The following is a 21,914-nucleotide window of genomic DNA, read 5'->3' on the forward strand; positions in this document are numbered from 1 at the left end:
AGCCAGGATGGTCTCGATCTCCTGACCTCGTGAACCGCCCGTCTCGGCCTCCCAAAGTGCTGGGATTACAGGCTTGAGCCACCGTGCCTGGCCGATACTGATATCTTAAAACCTGAGAAATTCACCTAACAAAAGAAGTCCCTTAATTTTACATTACTCTAAAAAAACAATTTGATCTCTTTAATATGAATACAGATTAAAGGATAAAGATTAATTTATCCTACAGAGCCAGAGTTCACTTCAAGCTTTAAGAAATAACTGATAATCGTCCAAACATAAAATTCAGACAGACTGACACCTTAAATGGGATGTGAGTTTCATCTAGCATCAGAAATTACTCCAAAGGCATTATTTCTCTTAAGCACCCCTTCTGCTTTGAAATTCAATACTGCCAATGAAACCAATTGATTTAATTTCTTTGTAATGACTTCATAGGACAGGCACGGTGACTCACACCTGAAATCCTAACACTTTGGGAGGCTGAGGCAGGAGGATCACCTGAACCCAGGAGTTCGAGACCAGCCTGCCAACATAGTGAGACCCTGTCTCTACAAAAAATAAAAAACGAGCTGGGCATGGTGGCATGCACCTGGTAGTTTCAGCTACTCAGGAGGCTGAGGCAGGAGGATCAATTGAGCCTAGGAGGTTGAGGTTACAGTGAGCCATGATGATGTCGTTGCACTCAGCCTAGTGCACTCAGACCATCATTGAAGGGCTCAATGGTCCTTAAACCCTTCGATGCTGTTTTGGAAGGTTAACTTGCCAAAGGTCACATAGTTGGCAAATGACGAAGCTGAGATTAACACTAAGATCTGATTCCATGGTAGTCTTTCTTAACTATATTGCTTTATGTGGAGTTTTGCAATTGCTATCTAGACAGAAAATCTCTAGCAAGGGAAAAAACTAATTTTTAATTAATTTTAATTTTTTAGTGTTTTGCTTCTTATATTGTTTTACTTTGTGAGCCACTGTGCCCAGTTGGTTTCTTTTAAAAGACTAGTTAGCTTGTGCTTTAGGCCTCTTGGTTATCTGAGGTATTTAATTAATATTTTTGAAATCCTAAGATTTACTGTGTTACTTCTGCAATATCTAAAATTTTCCTTCTTATTTCTATTCTCTTTCTACAGTCCTTTATATTATATCTAATCATCAAAACATTGTTCTTATTTTCTACTGCAGTCTAATTTTTAGTGTTATACTGTTTCCAGATGCCATTTGGATCATTTTCAAAAAAAGATGAGTAATAATTAACAAGTAATGAATATTGCTCTTTTTACCATTCATTAAGAACAATTGTTAATTGTCTCATTCTATTGTGAAGAATATCTGTAATTCCTGCTTAGAACCTGGGTTGATAGCAAGATATGAGGAAGCAGTAAGTGTGCACAAAACGATTTAGCTGGAGAAAGTATACATGATAAAGAATAATATGTTTTCTAAGGACAGAATGGAACTGATCATACAGGTTCTTTTTTTTTAAGCTTCAAAACTTCTTATCTCCCATAAAAGTACTTTTTCTTTTATAATATGCAACAATAATTTTCTATTTAGTTAATTAGTTTTAAAGCAAGTTTAAACTTATAATTTATAAAGAATCATATTTGCTCCCTATCATTGTTTTATAGCTGGAGCTATACTGACAAATAAGAAAAATAAAATTCCTGCCCTTGTGGAGGAGATAGTTAAACAGTGAGACAAATACATTTCAGATGGAAATGAGGGCAATGGAAGAAAAGTAAAGCAGGATAAAAGCATGAAGGGTGACTGGGATCTGTTCAATCTTTAGATAGTGTAATACGGGAAACTGCTTTGAAAAGGTGACTTTTGAACAGACACCTTAATGTACTGAGGGAATGAACCTTTCAATGTCCTGAGGGAATGAACCTTTCAATGTGTGGGGAAAGAATTTGGCTTCCTCTTCAGATGTACAAAATTACAAGATACTGCCATTCTTGTACTTGAAAACCTATAAAAGCCGGATAAGAAGTATGTTTTCTAAAAACCCATCGAAGAGCTGAGGATACAAGGGAACCTAAATGAACCAAACTCCAGAAATTAATCATACTTTCATAGTAGAGAAGAGACCTATGGTTGCTCTAGGATGGAATAACCAAAGGAATAGGAATCTACCATACATGAGGGGAAAGGAGAAACCAGCCACATTTTTTTTTTGTTTTTTTTTTTTTTTTTTGAGATGGAGTTTTGCTCTTGTTGCCCAGGCTGGAGTGCAATGGTGCAATCTTGGCTTACCACAACCTCTGCCTCCCAGGTTCAAGCAATTCTCCTGCCTCAGCCTCCCGAGTAGCTAGGATTACAAGCGTGCGCCACCATGCCCAGCTAATTTTGTATTTTTAGTAGAGACAGGGTTTCTCCATGTTGGTTAGGCTGGTTTGGAACTCCCGACCTCAGGTGATCTGCCTGCCTCAGACTCCCAAAGTGCTGGGATTACAGGCATGAGCCACCATGCCTGGCCACATTTTTTTAAATCAGATTTTTAATGGCCACGTATGGGCTGGTATGACAGGTTAGGATCCTGAGAAGCCCTTGCAACTCTTGCACCAAAGAGCAAGTATGCACCCACGCTCCAGCTCCTACCCACAGATGTTCACTGAATGTTCAGGAGTAGTAAGCCAAAAGCCTGGGCCAGTGACGGACTGGCATAGATACTACCTGAGGCATTTGAACCTCTCTCAAGTATAGGGCAACCACCCTCAGAAGGCAGGATTGCTGAGAGAAATCCAGCAGAGGCACTCCAGGGTTTCAGTTCTGGAATGCTGCAGGCAGGGAAAGAGCTGAAGGTAACTCTAACCCCACACTCTGGCAGTCCATGTTTTCAGCTACCAAGGACTGGGGACAGGGCAGAAGAGGTGAGTGAAACTGCTCTAATTCATTTCAGGCCTTCACAGAATGTAAGGAAGCTGCCCTCCAGAAGGCTGACTGGGGAGGAGGAGCAGGGCTGCGTGAGGGCACTTGAGCTTCAGAAAGCAAGGTGTGCGACTGGAGGGCAAGGAGAATCTAGCAAACCAAACTCTAACCGTTGTGCTTAACGCAGAGATGGAGCTCTTATAGTTTTTTTTTCTTTCTTTTTTAAAATATAAACTTGAATTTTTGAAATAGTTTCAGATTTAAAGAAAAATTGCCAAGATAATATAGAGAGTTCCCATAAATCCTGCCTCTAGTTTTTCCTGTTTTTAACACCTTATCAGTATGGTGTATTTGTTATAATTAATGAACTAATACTGATATATTTTCATTAACTAATTATTACTAATATAATTTCCTACTTTATTTACCTAATGTTTTGGGATCCCATTTAGTTGTCACATCTCCTTAGGGTCCTCTTGGCTTTGGCAATTTCTTAGACTTGAGTTTCTCATCTCTTGTTTTTGATGACTTTGACAGTTTTGAGGAGTATTGTTCAGGTATTTTGTAGAATGTCCTTCTATTGGTGTCTGTTTGGTATTTTTATCATTGTTACAGTGAGGTTTTGTATTTTGGGGACGAACATGCAGGTTAAGTACAATTTTCTTTTCTTTTTTTGAGACAGTATCTCACTCTGTCACCCAGGCTGGAGTGCAGTGGTATGATGACAGCTTACTGCAGCCTTGAACTACTGGGCTCAAGCGATCCTCCCTTTTCAGCTTCCTGAGTAGCTGGGACTACAGATGCATGCCACCACACCTGGCTAATTTGTTTTTTTTTTTTTTTTTTTTAATAGAGATGGAGTCTCACTGTATTGCCTAGGCTGGTCTTGAACTTCTGGGCTCTTGCAATCCTCCCACTTCAGCTTCCCAAGTAGTTGGGACTACAGACATGTGCCACTATGCCTGGCAGTACCATTTTCATCACATTATATTAAGGGGACATACTGTCAATATGACTAATCAGTGTTGATATTGACCTTGATCATCTCGTTGAGGTAGTGTTTGTGTATTTCTTTTTCTTCTTTTTGAGATGGAGTCTCGCTCTGTCACCCAGGCTGGAGTGCAGTGGCACGATCTCGGCTCACTGCAAGCTCCGCCTCCCAGGTTCACACCTTTCTCCTGCCTCAGCCTCCTGAGTAGCTGGGACTACAGGTGCCCACCACCATGCCCGGCTAATTTTTGGTATTTTTAGTAGAGACGGGGTTTCACCATGTTAGACAGGATGGTCTCAATCTCCTGACCTCGTAATCCGCCCACCTTGGCCTCCCAAAGTGCTGGGATTATAGGCATGAGCCACCGCTCCCGGCAGTGTTTGTGTATTTCTTTACTACAAAGTTACTCTTTTTTCTCCTCTGTTTACATACTGTACTCTTTGGAAGGAAGTTACACATGCGCAGCCTACACTTAAGGCATGGAGAGTTATGATACCCCTCCTCAAGGGCAAAGTGTCTATATAAATTATTTAGATTTCTTCTGCATGGGAGATTTGTCTCTTCTTCATTTATGTATCCATTCAATGTTTTAAACATTAGTATGGACTTATGGATATTTTATACCTTGGGTTAAAAATTTTATTATTGCTTTATTTATTTTATTGGTCAAGTTGTTCCAGCTTTGGCCACTGGGAGCTCTTTCAATTGGTATGACTTTTTGATATACCACTGTGAGTGTATGTGTGTGTATGTGTGTTTGCACTTTCTCACTTTCTGGCACTACAAGATGCTCTAGTATATTTAGAGACTAAAGCATATAGTATATGTTTTATCTAGTATATTTTTCTGTCTCAATCCTAGAATTAGCCATTTCTCCATGGAGCCTTGGTTCCTTTTACTGGAGAATGGAGAAACCAAGATCTAGGTGCTAGGTGTACATGTTGCTACTGGGGTATTGTTGCGCGTAGGCCAACTCAGCTGACAGAGCCAGAAAATATATGTATTTATACTACCCTGTATATATCTACATATCTATAAATATTTCTATATGTATCCATCTGTATCTATATTAAACTAAACATAAGTTTATATTGATGTATTCGGTTCCAGTTGAATCACTACATGGATGATTCTAACCTCCTGCCCTTGCTTATCTGAAAACTCCTGCTTCAATAGTGAGAAATCTGTCTCCTACCATCAGCCACCCATTTACTTAATCATTCTACTCTGGTATACATGTAAGGTACTCCCACAGTTTTAAAAATTGGTGGCTTAGCTATGAAGCACAAGCAGGTCTCTGTAATTTTACCTAGGCTCGGATCCTAGACCTGCTCAAGTGAAAGGCTTGATCTCACTGCTTAAATATTTGAAGCCAGTGATTAACTGTCAAATTAAAGCTGCGTCATAGCCCACACCCAGCTCAGTTACATATTAGATTGACTCAGACTCCCTTCTAGTGTCCTGGCAGAAAATGGTCATGTCTTTTTCTGGAAGTAAAATATTACTTAATTTAATAATTAATCTATTTTTATATAAAATGGTGTGTAATAAAAAGTTACAAGACACAAGAAAAGCAAGAAAATGTGACCAAAGGTCAAGAGAAGAAATAGTCAGTAGAAGAAGACCCAGAGATGACCCAGATTTTTCAGAATTATCAGACAGGGATTTAAAGATAATTATGAAAAAAATGCTAGATGATTGAATGATAAAGGTTAACAATATGCTTGAAAAGGTGGGGATTTCTGTAGAGTGATGGAAATTATGCCAAAGAACCAAGTTGAAATTCTATTAAATAGAAATGAAAAATATACTAGCAGAGGCCAGGGAAAACAAAAAAAGGAAAGAAAAGAAAGTGAAAGGGAAGGGAGGGGAGGGAAGGAAGAAAGAAAAATATACTAGCAGGAATGAATTCATTACATGGGCTTAACAGTTTATGGACATAGCAAAAGAAAGAATCAGTGAATGTGAAGACAGGTTGGAAAGAGAAAAGACAGAAAAAGTCAGGGAGGGGTAGAAAAGAGATATCAGATCTGTGGGATATCAGATGGTCTAACATATATGTAATTGGAGTTTCAGAAGGAGAGAAGAGAATGTGGCAGAAGACATATTTGAAGAGATAATGCTCAGGAACTTCTAAAACTGATGAAGTCATCAATTTGCAAATGCAAGAAGTTCAGCAAATCCCAAGGAAGTTAAATACAAAACAAAAATAAGCCGACAAATTTAAAAATCCCATATGTAGGCATATCATAATCAAACTGCTGAAAATTGAAGATGGAAGAGATCTTACAAGCAACAGGAGAGCAACAGAATAAAAGACACATTAGTTATGTGAGAATGGCAACATGGGTTATGGCTAATCCATGTTTTTGAACCAGAACAAAATGGAGTCTTAGCTGAGCATGGTGGCATGTGCTTGAACCCAGAAGTTCGAGTCCAGCCTGGGTAACATAGTGAGACCCCTTCTCTATTTAAAAAAGAAAAGAAAGCCAGGTGCAGTGGCTCACACCTGTCATCCCAGAACTTTGGGAGGCTGAGGTGGGTGGATCACAAGGTCAAGAGATTGACACCATCCTGGCCAACATGGTGAAACCCCGTCTCTACTAAAAATACAAAAATTAACTGGGTGTGGTGATGCATGCCTGTAGTCCCAGCTACTCAGGAGGCTGAGACAGGACAATCACTTGAACCCAGGAGGTGGAAGTTGCAGTGAGCTGAGATCACTCCACTGCACTCCCACCTGGTGACAGAGTGAGACTCCATCTCAAAAAAAATGAAAGAAAAAAAAAGAAAAAATGGAACGTTGAAGATAATGAGATGATATCCATAAAGTGCTGAAAGAAGAAAAAAAAAAAAAAACCTGTTAACCTAGATTTCTACACCCAGCAGAAATAGCCTTCAAAAATAATGGCAAAATAAAGACTTTTTGGACATATCAAAAAGGGAAAGAATTTGTTTCCAGCAGACCTGGACTATCAAAAAACATTAAAACATACACATTAACAAGATGTGACCAGGTGCAGTGGCTCACGCCTGTAATCCTAGCACTTTGGGAGGCCAAGGCGGGTGGATCACAAGGTCAGGAGATCAAGACCATCCTGGCTAACACGGTGAAACCCCGTCTCTACTAAAATAATACGAAAAATTAGCTGGGCGTGGTGATGGGCACCTGTAGTCCCAGCTACTTGGAAGGCTGAGGCAGGAGAATGGTGTGAACCCAGGAGACGGAGCTTGCAGTGAGCCGAGATCCTGCCACTGCACTCCAGCCTGGGTGACAGAGCAAGACTCTGTCTCAAAAAAAAAAGAAAGAAAAAAAACAAGATGTGGGTTTTACAGCATATATGTGATTATACAACCGTGAGAGAACAAAAAGGAGGAGATGGAATTATACTGTCATATGTTTCTTACTCCATGAAAGGAGACTATAGTAACTTCAGGATGCATATGTAATCTCTAGAACAAGGACCTAAAACACGAACAGGGATACCATAGGGATTAACTACTGTGAGAATCATTCTCCTACTGTAAACAGCTAGAACACCAGACAAAAATACATGAAACAACTGTTTTCAGACATTGGACAAGAGAACAGGCAGCACGGGATAGTGATCCCTGAGATAAGGGAAATAACTGATATGAACCCTACAGGGGTTCCTACAGGCAGTTTCCAGATTGTAGCACAGAATAGGAGAATCCAAATAGAGCCCAGGAGAGTTTGGAGAAGTCAAGGCAATTAGAATTTGTGGGGCAGAAAACTGGGATAAAAGGAACTACACAGAAATCTATAGAAGTAAGAGGATCTTTGATTGGACACTCATCTGTACATGCAAAGTGTGGAAGTCCACAATGCTGGAGAAAGTCACACTGGAAATCAGAACACTGAACAATTCCAGGAGCTCACAGAGAGCTGGGAATAGTTTATGTTTCCTTTAGGCATAGTGGAGAGACTGTTTCATACATAAGACATTGGCTAGAGTCCTCATAGCGGGGTTAAATTAGCTATAGTCTAAAGGCCTTTCTAAACCTACCCTAAGCTTCAAGGCAGATTTTTGAAAGGACCAGGCTGATTCTAAGTAACTCAATTATATGCCAAAACTAAACTCTTTTAAAGAATACAGTGAAAGCCAGCACCTAACAATTAAAATATTCAGCATTAATAATATATTAATAAAAGATTACTAGGCATACAAATAAAAATCAGGAAAATGACCCATAACCAGGAGAAAAATCAATAGAAAGAGACCTAGAAATGTGGAATTATTAGAAATAATTCTGATGATTGAATTATCAGCCAAAGATATTAATACAAGTATTATAATGACTAGTAGATGAATGATACATAGATAAAAAGATGCAAGCTGGATGTGGTGACTCACGCCTGCAGACATGAGGGTGGGCAGATCAGCCTGCCTAACATGGCAAAACCCTGTCTCTACTAAAAATACAAAAATTAGCTGGGCGTGGTGGGGCGTGCCTGTAATTCCAGCTTGGGAGGCTGAGGCACGAGAATTGCTTGAACCCACCGGGTGGCGGTGGTTACAGTAAGCTGAGAACATGCCACTGTATTCCAGTCTGGGTGACCGAGTGAGACTTTGTCTCACAAAAGACTCACAAGTAGTATCTAAAGATGACAAATACAGAATACAATATCCAAAACTGGGGAAAAAACTTGATGTGATTAACAGCAGATTAGACACTGGAAGAAAAGATCATTAAATGTGAAGGTATAGCAGTAGAACTTACTCACATTGAAGCACAAAGAGAAAGAAGTACTAGAACAAAGTTAATCGAACATCAGTAACATGTGGGACAATAGCAGGTTGCCTAATATATGTATAATTGGAATTCCAGAAAAGTGGGGAAAGGTAGAAAACAATTACTTTAGGAAATAGTGTCTGGGTGGCCGGGCAAGTGGCTCGCACTTGTAATCCTAGCACTTTGGGGGACCGAGGGGGGCAGATCATTTGAGATCAGGACACTTCAGCCTGTCCAACGTCTCTATTAAAAATACAAAAATTAGCTGGACTTGGTGGCATGCACCTGTAGTCTCAGCTTCTCAAGAGGCTGAGGCATGAGAATTGCTTGAGCCAGGGAGATGTAGGTTGCAGTGAGCCAAGATCATGCCACTGCACTCCAGCCTGGGCAACAGAGTGAGAACCTATCAAAAAAAAGAAAAAGAAGAAAATAGTGGCTCGTCATGGTGGCCCATGCCTGTAATCCCAGCACTTTGAGAGGCTGAGGTGAGAGGATTTTTTGAGCACAGGAGTTCAAGACCAGCCTGGGCAATTTCCTTAAAAAAAAAAAAAAGAAACAGTTACTACAAATTTTCCAAATCTGATGATAACCATAAACTCTCAGATCCAAGAAACTCAGTGAACTCTAAATAGAATAAACAAATACAATCATACCTAGGTATGTGATAATAAAATTGGTGCCAGTCATGGTGGCTCATGCCTGTAATCCTAACACTTTGGGATGTTGAGGCCTGGAGTTTGAGACCAGCCTGGGCAACATAATGATACCCCTATCTCTACAAAAATTAAAAAATAGAAATATAAAAAGTTAGCCAGGCATGGTGGCACTTGTCTGTAATCCCGCTTACTTGGGAGTCCGAGGTGGGAGGATTGCTTGAGCTCAGGAGGTCAAAGCTGCAGTGAGCCATAACTGTACTCTACTCAGGGTGATAAAGCATGATGGGAGATCCTGTCTCAAAACAAAACAAAACCAAAAAAAGGCCCGGCACAGTGACTCACACTTGTAATCCCCGCATTTTGAGAGGTCAAGGTAGGATGATCGCTTGAGCCCAGAAATTAGAGACAATCCTGGGCAACATAGTGAGACCCTGTCTTTCAAAATTTAAAAAGGCAGGCATGGCATGGGCCTGTAGTCCTGTCTACTCAGGTGGCTGAGGTGGGAGGATCGCTTGAGCTTGGGAGGTTGAGGCTGCAGTGAACTGTGTTTGTGTTTGTGCCACTGCACTCCAGCATGGGAGACAGAGCAAGATCCTTTCTCAATAATAAAAAACAAATAAACCGATGTTACAATTAGAAGAAATAAATTGGTTTTTTTTTTTTTTTTTTTTTGAGATGGAGTTTCACCCTTGTTGCCCGCGCTGGAGTGCAACGGCTTAGTCTTGGTTCACTGCAGCCTCCACCTCCTGGGGTTCAAGGTGATTCTTTTACCTCAGCCTCCCAAGTAGCTGGGATTATAGGCGTGCGCCTCCACACCCAGCTAATTTTTGTATTTTTAGTAGAGATGGGGTTTTACCATGTTGGCCAGGCTGGTCTCGAACTCCTAACCTCAGGTGATTCATCTGCCTCGGCCTCCCAAAGTGTTGTGATTACAGGTGTGAGCCACCGCACCTGGCCAGTTCTGGTGTTCTCTTGCACAGTGGGGTGAGTACAGTTAGGAGTAAAATATTATTACAAAATAGCTGGAAGAGGGGCTTTTGAATGTTCTTCCACAAATGAGAAATGCAGGAGGTGATGGATACACTAACTACTCTGATTGGATCATTATGCAACATGGACATGTATCAAAACATTGAATTGTGACCGGGCATGGTGGCTCACACCTGTAATCCCAGCACTTTGGGACTCTGAGGTGGGCGGATCACCTGAGGTCAGGAGTTCAAGACCAGCCTGGCCAACATGACGAAACTCCGTCTCTACTAAAAATACAAAAATCAGCTGGGTGTGGTGGTGCATGCCTGTAATCCCAGCTACTTGAGAGGCTGAGGTGGGAGAATTGCTTGAACCTGGGCGGCAGAGGTTGTGGTGAGCTGAGATCGTGCCATCGCACTCCAGCCTGGGCAACAGAGCAAGACGCCATCTCAAAAAAAAAAATAATAAAATGTACCCCATAAATATGTACAATTGCAATATGTCAGTTTAAAACATGAATTTTTAAAAAATTCTCTTGTACTTACCAGCTGAATAAAAAATAAATTTTTGGGCCGGGCGTGGTGGCGTGTACTTTGGGAGGGCCGAGGCGGGCAGATCACGAGTTTAGGATATGGAGACCATCCTGGCTAACATGGTGAAACCCCACCTCTACTAAAAATACGAAAATTAGCCGGGCGTGGTGGCGTGTGCCTCTAGTCCCAGCTACTTGAGAGGCTAAGGCAGGAGAATCGCTTGAACCCGGGAGGCGGAGGTTGCAGTAAGCCAAGATTATGCCATTGCCCTCCAGCCTGGGCGACAGAGTGAGACTCTGTCTCAATAAATAAATAAATAAATAAATAAATAAATAAATAAATAAATAAATAAAAATAAATTTTTAAAAGGAGAGAAGTCTTCTTAAAAACCAGTTATTTACCCCATTAAGTTATAATGAATTTCTTATGGGAATTCTTTGATAAGGAAGCTCCTTTATGCTGAAGTTTTATTCTTTTCATACCTCTTTAGATAAGTCAGTGTTTTGGGAGCGTATGGCATGTGACTCAATGGCAATGTTCTAACTTGGATTCTAGCTCCACATTATGCAAAGGCAAAAAACCAGTCAGTGTGGTAGTTAAGAACTTATGTTCTGCTGTTTGATTTCCCGCATTCCAGTCCTCCCTCCACTGCCTGCAGTCTTCCTGACCTGGGGCAAGTTCCTTTTGTAAACTCTGTGTTCTAGGGGGATAGTGGTAGAAGAAGGATGGTGATTTGAGCCAGGCAGTAGCCGGTGGAGTTGGAGAAAAGTGGTCAAACCCTGAATGAACGTTAAAGGTAGGACCAAAAGTATTTGATGAGAAATTGAAAGTAGAGCATGAGGAAAAAGAAAGATATCTGTGATGATGCCAAGGTTTTTGGCCTGGGAAACTGGGATAGCAGAGTTTTTATTTGCTGAGTATGACTTTTTACAAAGGAATGTCAGGGCGTAAGTAGCAAAGCTTTTTTTTTTTTAATTTTTCCTGACCGTGTTTGTTTTGTTTTTCATCTTTCGTGGGAGGTGGGTGGAGATGAAAGCAAGCACGGGTTGGCAGGATGATTACTTGTTTTAAAGTTCAGTCCTTTTTATTTTTACTTTTTTTTTTGTTTTGAGACAGTGTCTCACTCTGTCATCCAGGCTGGAGTGCAGTGGCACAATCACGGCTCACTGTAGCCTTGACTTCCCGGGCTCAGGTGATCCTTTCACTTCAACCTCCTGAGTAGCTGAGACTATGGGCATGTGCCACTCTACCCAGCAATTTTTTATTTTCTTATTTTTTTGTAGCAACGTGGTCTCACCATGTTGCCTAGGCTGGTCTCGAACTACTGAGCTGAAGCTTCCCATCTGCCTCAGCCTCCCAAAGTAAAGTACTGTAATTACAAGCTTGAGCCACTGTGTGAGGCCACATTCTGGCCTTTTGATGTTGCATGGTGGGGGTGGGGAGGTGAAGTGTGATATTTTAGGAATTTGAGGATTTCTTCTTCGACCTTAGGCGTGACATTGGACAAAAGACATCTGGGCTGAGACATTCTCTAGTAATGCTGGATCCAAAAAACTCTTACCCCATTGTCTCATAGCTTCATTATACAGACCTGGAAGCCATGATCCTCTTTTTTTTTCCCTTAGTTGCCAAACATGGGTTCTCTGTCTTACCTCATTTGAGTCTTTCCTCAGTCTTGAGAATCTCAAATGCCTATCATAATTTTTAGACAAAATTCAACCTTATTTCAATTAGTATTTCATTGTTTAAATATTTTAACAGGAAAACTGAGCAATGTTTTCCTTTACCTGTTAGTCCTGTTATAACATTTTAGATAAAATGTGTTAGAAGGCACATTCTTCATTAATAGAATATTTATTCATGAGTTTATGTGGTTCTTAACTAGGAATACCATATAGTCTATCTCCAACCCTTTGAGAAGGAAAAGAGATACTGACTAAACAGGACACCAGAAAAGCATGCCTAGGACTGTTCTGGACAAATAAGAAGGCATGTTCACCTTATTCTTTTTTTTTTTTTTGGTGTCGGAGTCTCGCTCTGTCACCCAGGCTGGAGTACAGTGACACGATCTCGGCTCACTGCAAACTCCCCCTCCTGGGTTCATGCGATTCTTCTGCCTCAGCCTCCTGAGTAGCTGGGACTACAGGCGCCTGCCACCATGCCTGTCTAATTTTTTGTGTTTTTTTGTAGAGACGGGATTTCACCGTGTTAGCCAGGATGGTCTCGATCTCCTGACCTCGTGATCTGCCCGCCTCGACCTCCCAGCATTTAGTAATTCTTAAAAGAGTTCAGCATGACTATACACAGTACATGGGTTATTAGTACTGTGTTGTTAAGACAAATGAACTATGATAGCAAATTGAATTTGGTTCAATCAGGTCAAAGAATAAAAGGATGATTTTTTTTTTTAACCACCAGCAAAGAATAGTATAATGAACCCCATGCAGCTGTCACTTAACTTCAATAATTTCAAGTTTGAGTAAGTTGCAGAGTAGGGATTTGAACCCACATCTGTCTTGTTCCAAATCCTTTGCTTTTAATTACAATCCCATGTGACTTCTTTGTCATTTGATGCTATTGAGCATCAAATTTCTTGGTGTTTTTGGTAAAATAGACATGAAAAGGCATTACTGCAGGGAGTTTTTTCCCTCCCTGGTAATAAGAGGGAAAAAGCACTCTCTTTTAATGACACATGTTTTGTAATAAGCATTTTTTTTAGTTGCAGTGTTCTGCAAAGACAAAACCTGCTGATACAGTTCATCCTGTTTTAGAAATCTTTGACCCATTCATCAGACTCTGACCACTCTAAAGATAAAGGATTATGGTTGTATTGGTCTTTCTGACTGAAGCGGCCTTCTGCAGATTGATAAATTGTATAATTATTAACTGCAGTAATGGATATGTACTTGCAAGTTTCCTCTGATATCTTAATGAGCTTTAACCCTCTGAGTACACCTAAAACATATCCTAGAATCATTGAAATTAATCAGTTGTCCATAACTTTTCTGTCTATATAATTTGGCTGTCATAAATATTTTGTTTTCCCCTGTCCTTACCAGTCTTCATCCTCCTACTCACATACTCGCAACTCCTATAAATGGGAGTATTTAGTAGCAGTAGCCTTTGGTATAAACACTTTTAAAAAATTCACTATTTTTTGAATTAATAGGGTCACTTTCTAGTCAAGTTTTTTTTTTTGAGGGGGTGTGGGGAAGGTAGAGTAACAGTTCTGCACTTACAAGGGTATTTGTTTAGACCAAACTTGTTCAACCCACAGCCCGCGGGGCTGCATGTGGTCCAGGATGGCTTTAAATGCAACCCAACATGAGTTTGTAAACTTTCTTAAAACATTATGAGTTTTTCTGAGATATTTTTGAGACAGAGTCTCGCTCTGTTGTCCAGGCTGGAGTGCAGTGGCCCGATCTTGGTTCACTGCAACCACCACCTCCTGGGTTCAAGCGATTCTTCTGCCTCAGCCTCTGGAGTAGCTGGGATTACAGGTGAGCGCCACCACTCCTAGCTATTTTTTGTATTTTTAGTAGAGATGGGGTTTTACCATGTTGACCAGGCTGGTTTCAAACTTCTGACCTCGAGTGATCTGCCTACCTCAGCCTCCCAAAGTGCTGGGATTACAAGCGTGAACCACTGTGCCCAGCCTGCGACATTTTTTTTTTTTAGCTCATTAGCTGTCATTAGTGTTAACTGTATTTTATATGTGGCCCAAGACAATTCTTCCATTGTGGCCCAGGGAAGCCAAAAGATTAGACACCCCTGATTTAGACAAATAAGTAAAGGTACACTGAAATAACAGTTATATATAATAACCTTGTACCGCCAGGCACAGTGGCTCATGCCTCTAATCCCAGCACTTTGGGAGGCCGAGGTGGGCGGATCACCTGAGGTTGGGAGTTCGAGACCAGCCTGACTTACATGGAGAAACCCCGTCTCTACTAAAAATACAAAATTAGCTGGGCATGGTGGTGCATACCTATAATCTCAGCTACTTGGGAGGCTGAGGCAGGAGAATCGCTTGAACCCAGGAGGCAGAAGTTGTGGTGAGCTGAGATTGTGCCATTGCACTCCAGCCTGGGCAACAAGAGCGAGACTCCGTCTCAAAAAACAAAACAAAGCAAAACCTTGTGCTTTATGGAACTCGCATTTATCTCAGATATTTCTTGCCCTGGGAGATCCTGTGAACCCTCAGGACTGCTTCGTGTCACCCCTTTATGCTCTACTATCTTCCCCTGCCTAGAAGGCAAGTAGGGCTTTGAATCTTGCCTTTGACTCTACTGTGATCCTGTCAAATATAGTAATGCTAGAAATACAAGTCTGAAGTTTGGGAGAGAGATTGGCTCAGTATAGATTTGTAAAGCACAGTTGGATATATGGTAGTTATATGAATGGGATTGGATGAAATTCTCTAGAAGTGTGTGGAATGGAAAGAGGTGGCCCAAGGAGGAAGAGAGAAAAATTGGAGAGGTAGAAGAACTGCTTAGGAAAGAGTAATGTTCTAGAAACTAAGGAGAGAGTTTTACAACTGCAATGGTGAAGCACTGTGAGTTCTTATTTGGCAATCTGGACTTCATTATTGTCTTATCAGAGATAGGAAATGAAAGTCAGGAGAAAATATTAAGTGAGGACACAGAAGCAGTAAATGTCATATACGCCTTTTAAACATTTTGAAGATTACCAATAATAGGGCCTGTCCCTTGGGTAGGGCAATTAGGGCAGCTTTCCTGGGCCCTATTTTGGGGTGGGGAATGACTCGGGGGCTTTATTATATGACTTTTTTTCTGAACATTAATAAAATTCAGTTCCAAAATGTTGTGATTAACTGTAATCCTAAGAGCCTACGAAAAATGCAAATAATGGGCAGTTCCACATTGGTTGAGTTGTCCCAGGCTTCTCTCTTCTAGAGATGCTGTCCCTTCCTTTTGATCCTATAGTAGCTCCTATCACTTTTTTGTTTGTTTCTTTTATTTTTTGAGACAGAGTTACCCAGACTGGAGTGCAGTGGTGTGATCTCAGCTCACTGCAACTTCTACCTCCTGGGTTCAAGCGATTCTTGTGCCTCAGCCTCCTGAGTAGCTGGGATTACAGGCATGTGCCACCACACCTGGCTAATTTTTGTATTTTTAGTAGAGACAGAGTTTTACCATATTGCCTAGGCTGGTCTTGAACTCCTGACCTCAGGTGATCCACCTGCTTCAACCTCCCAAAGTCCTGAGGTTACAGGCATGAGCCAAGGCTCCTGGCCTCCTATCACTTTTTATGATTGTCAGTTTGTTTTTCCTATCAGAAATTAAGCTCCTTAAAGCTCTCTATTATTGTTTTGAATTCCCAGGGCCTAGCATAATGCCCAGCATGTAGTGTTGTGTGTTTGTTACGTGAGTGATTGAAGGAATAATCCGATACGTATCTGTCTTAAGTACAAAAGAATTCCAATATGGTGGTCTCACAGAGTCAAAAAAGCAGAATGTTTCAGGCAAGAGGGATTGATAAACAGTTTCTAATGGTAGTAAAAGTATAGAAAACTGACCTTTGGATTTGGCTTTTAGAAGGTCATTGGTTTCCATAGTGAAAACTTCTATAGCAAAATGGTTGGAGACAAGTGGTAGAAGAAAGGAGAAATGAGATGTAAGAACAACAAACAAGTTTGTGGGGGTGTTTTGGTTTTATTTTTAAAAGTTTGTAGCTGAATGTGACAGTATGTGCCTGTAGTCCCAGCTATTTGGGATGCCGTGGCTGGATGATTGATAGCTTGAGCCCAGGAGCTTGAGGCTGCAGTGAGCCATGATTGCATCATTGCACTCCAGCCTGGGTGACAGAGCGAGACCCTGACTCAAAAAATATAAAATAAAGTAATAAAATAAAATAAAATATAGAATAAAATAAAAATAAAATAAAATGAAGCTAAAGGGAAGAAACTGTTGGAGAAGAAAGCCAAAGATCTGATGGAGGAGAGTTCATTATCATGGTAATGTTATGCATTTGATTTACATATATCTATTCCCACCAACTTTTTTTTTTTTTTTTTTTTTGAGGCAGAGTCTCACTCTGTCACCCAGAGTGCAGGAGTGCAGTGGCACGATCTTGGCTCACTGCAGCCTCCTGGGTTCAAGCAATTCTCCTGCCTCAGCCTCCCTAGTAGCTGAGACTACAGGCTCATGCCATCACACCCTGGTAATTTTTGTATTTTCAGTAGAGATGAGGTTTCACATGTTAGCCAGGCTGGTCTTGAACTCCTGACCTCAGGTGATCCGCCCACTTCAGCCTCCCAAAGTGCTGGGATTACAGGCTTGAGCCACCGTGCCTGGCCCCAACCAACATTTCAAGATAATATATTTCTCCTTCCACTTGGGTTTGATATATTAATGTATTTTGAACTTGAAGGCTTTTGCTGTGCTAAATTAGGGCCCCTAATGGTATATCTAATAATGACATGCAATAGAACAGCTAATATGCCAGTTATTCCTTATGAAGGTTATTCTTTCTGTGAGGATTAAATGAGGTTGGAATATGTAGTTACAGCAATAATAGTGATTCTTAATATTTTTTTAAAGAGAGGGTCTCGTCAGGCACGGTGGCTCACGCCCGTAATCCCAACACTTTGGGAGGCCGAGGCAGGTGGATCACTTGAGGTCAGGAGTTCGAGACCAGCCTGGCCAAAAATGGTGACACTCCCATCTCTACTAAAAAAACTAAAATTAGCTGGGCGTGGTGGTGGGCGGCTATAATCCCAGCTACTCGGTAGGCTGAGACAGGAAAATCGCTTGAACCTGGGAAGCGGGAGGTTGCAGTGAGCAGAGATCGCTTCATTGCACTCCAGACTGGGCAACAAGAACAAAACTCTGTCTCTAAATTAATTAATTAATTAAAGAGAGGGTCTCACTCTGTCACTCAGACTGAAGTGCAGTGGTGTGATCATGGCTCACTGCAATATCCAACTCTCAGGCTCAAGTAATCCTCCCACCTCAGCCTCCCTAGTAACTGGGACTATAGGCTTTTACCACTATGTCCAGCTAATTTTAAGAAATGTTTTAGTTTTTAAATTTTTTTTGTAGAGATGGGGGTCTTATTATGTTGGCCAAGCTGGCCTCGAACTCCTGGTCTCAAGCAATCCTCCCACCTCAGCCTCCCAAAGTGCTGGGATTACAGGTGTGAGTCACCATGGCTGGCCAAAAATGAGTAATTTTTTTTCTTTTTTTAGATGGAGTCTTGCTTTGTCACGCAGGCTGGAGTGCAGTGGCAAGATCTTGGCTCACTGCAACTTCCTCCTCCTGGGTTCAAGCGATTCTCTTGCCTCAGACTCCCGAGTAGCTGAGGCTATAGGCATGGGCTATCACACCTGGCCAATTTTTGTATTTTTAGTAGAGATGGGGTTTTACCATCTTGGCCTGCCTGGTCTTGAACTTCTGACCTCAAGTGATCCACCCCCTCGGCCTCCCAAAGTGCTGTGATTACAGGCATGAACCACTGTGCTCTGCCCAAAAATGAGTAATTTAAAGGTGACTGTAATATAGTTAAACAAATGCCTCTTTTCCCATTCTTTACTAACTTGTTATTTAAATGGGGCAAGTTTTTACAACATAAGAAATAAACAGGCCAGGCGTGATGGCTCACACCTCTAATCCTGGCACTTTGAGAGGCGGAGGAGGGCGGATCACTTGAGGTCAGGAGTTTGAGACCAGCCTGGACGACATGGTAAAACCCCGTATCTACTAAAAGTACAAAAATTAGCCAGGCATGGTGGCGCAGACTGTAATCCCAGCTAATCAGGAGGCTGAAGCAGGAGAACTGGTTGAACCCGGGAGGCGGAGGTTGCAGTGAGCCTAGATGGCAACACTGCACTCCAGCCTGGGCAACAGAGCAAGACTCCATCTGAAATGAAATAAACATACTACAAACCTATTTACCTGTTTGATGTGAGTGTACTTAGCTTTATTTCCCTTAAAGAGAGTCTTTTTTTTTCTTTCCAAGATGGAGTCTTGCTCTGTTGCCCAGGCTAGAGTGCAGTGGCACAATCTCAGCTCACTGCAACTTCTGCCTCCTGGGTTCAAGCAATTCTTCTGCCTCAGCCTTCAAGTGGCTGGGACTACAGGCATGAGCCACCACGCCCAGCTAATTTTTTGTATTTTTAGTAGAGACAGGGTTTCATGCTGTTAGCCAGGATCGTCTTGATCTCCTGACCTTGTGATCCACCCACCTTGGCCTCCCAAAAAGCTGGGATTACAGGCATGAGCCACTGCACCCGACCTAAAGAGAGTCTTTAAGTGAAAAATTTTTGTGAATATTTTGATTTCTCCTTCATAATTTCTTGTGTATTTATGAATTTTATATAATTAAATGGCATGTCAAAAAATCACCTATGTTAATTATGTTATATTTTCTTTTGGTACATTATTAAGTTAATATCCATATGCAAAAATATGCTGATAATATATTAATTTTGGATATTTCATTTTTATCAGAAATCATGAGTGGAGGATCTCAAGTCCACATTTTTTGGGGTGCTCCAGTTGCTCCACTGAAAATGACAGTATCACAAGACACAGCTTCTTTAATGTCTGTTGCTGACCCCTGGAAAAAAATTCAGCTTTCATGCAGTCAACATTCTTTATATCTGAAGGATGAAAAACAGCACAACAATCTTGAAAACTGTGAAGTCCCAGAATCTATTGGTTCTCCAGATCTTCTTAGTGGTCATTTCTTAACAAACTGTATGAATAGACATATTCATGTGAAAGATGACTTTGTACATTCTGTTTCTGAAACACAGAATATAGAATCCCAGAAGATTCACTCCTCTAAACTGAGTGATATAACTAGCTCTCATATGCAAATACGTGGATTTAAAAGCGCAGTTCCGCATTTAACTGAAGAAGAAAAGTATCAAAAGCTTCTCAGTGAAAATGAAATGATAGATGAACAGCCTAAACATCAGTCAGATATATGTGGTCAGAACTTTAACACAAATTTGTGTCAGTTAAGCCATAAGTGTGCAGCTATGTTGGATTTGGTTTGTAGTACTGAACAAATTAATATAAGGCCTGAAGTGGTACAAAGAGAGTGTGTGCCGACAGAATATCATGAAATACAAAACCAGTGTTTGGGATTTTTTTCCTCGAACGCAGTTAGGAAGGTCTCAGACCTTAAAATATCAACTGATACTGAATTTATCAGTATAATTACCTCCAGCCAGGTTGCTTTTTTAGCTCAAAAGAAAGATAAAGGGCGGAGTCCTATAAATAAAGGGAATGCAAACATGGAGACTGAACCAAAGGCAAGTTATGGGGAGATAAGAATACCTGAAGAGAATTCGATTCAGCTTGATGATTTTACAGATGCATATGAAAGTGAACAAAACCAAGCATATTCCCTTGAACTTTTTAGTCCTGTTTGTCCTAAAACAGAAAATAGCCACATTCACATAAACTCTGATAAAGGTCTTGAAGAAAATACAGGATCTCAAGAACTTTTCAGTTCTAAAGATGAACTGCCGCCAAATGAGATACGTATTGAGTTGTGTAGCTCAGGAATACTGTGTTCCCAGCTAAATACCTTCCACAAAAGTGCTATTAAAAGAAGCTGCACCTCTGAAGATAGGGTGGGCCAGTCTGAAGCTCTGTCTAGAGTTCTTCAAGTAGCTAAGAAAATGAAGTTAATTTCTAATGCAGGAGATTCTGCTGTAGAAGTGGATCAGAGGAATGTGTCTGAATTTAAGGGTATTAAAAAAACGTCATTAATAAAAAACTGTGATTCTAAAAGCCAGAAGTATAATTGTTTAGTCATGGTGCTATCTCTATGCCATGTGAAGGAAATAAACATAAAATTCGGACCAAATTCTGGCTCTAAAGTGCCTTTAGCAACAGTTACAGTAATTGATCAATCAGAAACTAAGAAGAAAGTTTTTCTGTGGAGGACTGCAGCATTTTGGGCATTTACAGTGTTTCTTGGAGATATAATTTTACTCACAGGTGAGGTCATTATGGTATAGTGGTAGCTTATTTTATAAAGCTAAGTTTTGTTTTTGCTTTTCTCCCACTTAGTCTTTGAAGACTCTCTAGTCATTTGCCTCTTCTGAGCTCAGCATAATTGATCCCTTTATCGCATCTGCATTGTTCTCCTTTCCACTGTCCACTCTCCTGCCCATTGCCACTTCTGGGTCTCTGTTCTGTCCTTTTGAGCTCTGCCCCACTTACCCCTCCTTTAATAAGTGTCCCCTAGTCAGGTGCAGTGGGTCACACTTGTAGTCCCAGCACTTTGGGAAGCTGAGGCAGGAAGATTGCTTGAGGCCAGGAATTTGAGACCAGCCTTGGCAACACAGTGAGACCCTGTCTCTACAAAAAAATAAAATAAATTAAGTTGTGTGTGCCTGTAGTCCCAGCTACTCAGGAGGCTGATGTGGGAGGATTACTTGAGCCCAGGAGGTTGAGGCTGCAGTGAGCTTTAATTGGGCCACTGCACTCCAGCCCCAGCAACAGAGTTGGACCTTTCCACTTTTTTTTTTTTTTTTTTTTTAGATAGAGTCTCACTCTGTCACCCAGGCTGGAGTGCAGTGGCACAATCTCGGCTCACTGCAAGCTCCGCCTCCCGAGTTCATGCCATTCTCCTGTCTCAGCCTCCCAAGTAGCTGGGACTACAGGTGCCCGCCACCACGCCTGGTTAATGTTTTGTGTTTTTTTAGTAGAGAGGGTATTTCACCGTGTTAGCCAGGATGGTCTCCATCTCCTGACCTTGTGATCCACCCGCCTCAGCCTCCCAAAGTCCTAGGATTACAGGCGCCCAGCCTCTGCTTCTTTACCTAATGTCTAATAATGCTGTGCGCATTATGTTCTTACTGAGGGAACAGTTACCGATTTCTATTGCTTTATTATTAAAATTATATTAATTATACTTGGAAATATGGAAAGGAGAAAACTGGTATTATACCAACTTCATATAACGACCAGTAGAGTTCTAGAGTGTTACCTTCCAGTTATTTTCTCTGTTCTCCTTAAAATGTGTGTGCATGTGAGTATATGTCATGCATAGAAGCTCATATTTATTGGGAGCTTACTTTGTGAGACCCTGTTTTAGACTTTACGTGCATATCTCATTACAACAAGTATATGAGGAAGGCACTGATTTTTATCCCCATTT

At 41.1% G+C, this 21,914-nt stretch overlaps 1 protein-coding gene across 1 annotated transcript in view; it reads left to right on the forward strand.

Annotated features, from left to right (window-relative positions):
- The window catches only part of FAM35A (family with sequence similarity 35, member A), a 92,497-nt gene that overhangs the window by 31,765 nt on the left and 38,818 nt on the right, over positions 1-21,914 (forward strand). The window contains exon 4 of the mRNA XM_011961723.1: positions 19,244-20,749. Within this exon, the coding sequence (XP_011817113.1) occupies positions 19,244-20,749 (1,506 nt within the window). The remainder of the gene's footprint in view (positions 1-19,243; positions 20,750-21,914) is intronic.

The sequence above is a fragment of the Colobus angolensis genome, unplaced genomic scaffold, assembly GCF_000951035.1.
Source record: "Colobus angolensis palliatus isolate OR3802 unplaced genomic scaffold, Cang.pa_1.0 Scaffold567, whole genome shotgun sequence".
In the NCBI taxonomy this organism is placed as follows: Eukaryota; Metazoa; Chordata; class Mammalia; order Primates; family Cercopithecidae; genus Colobus; species Colobus angolensis.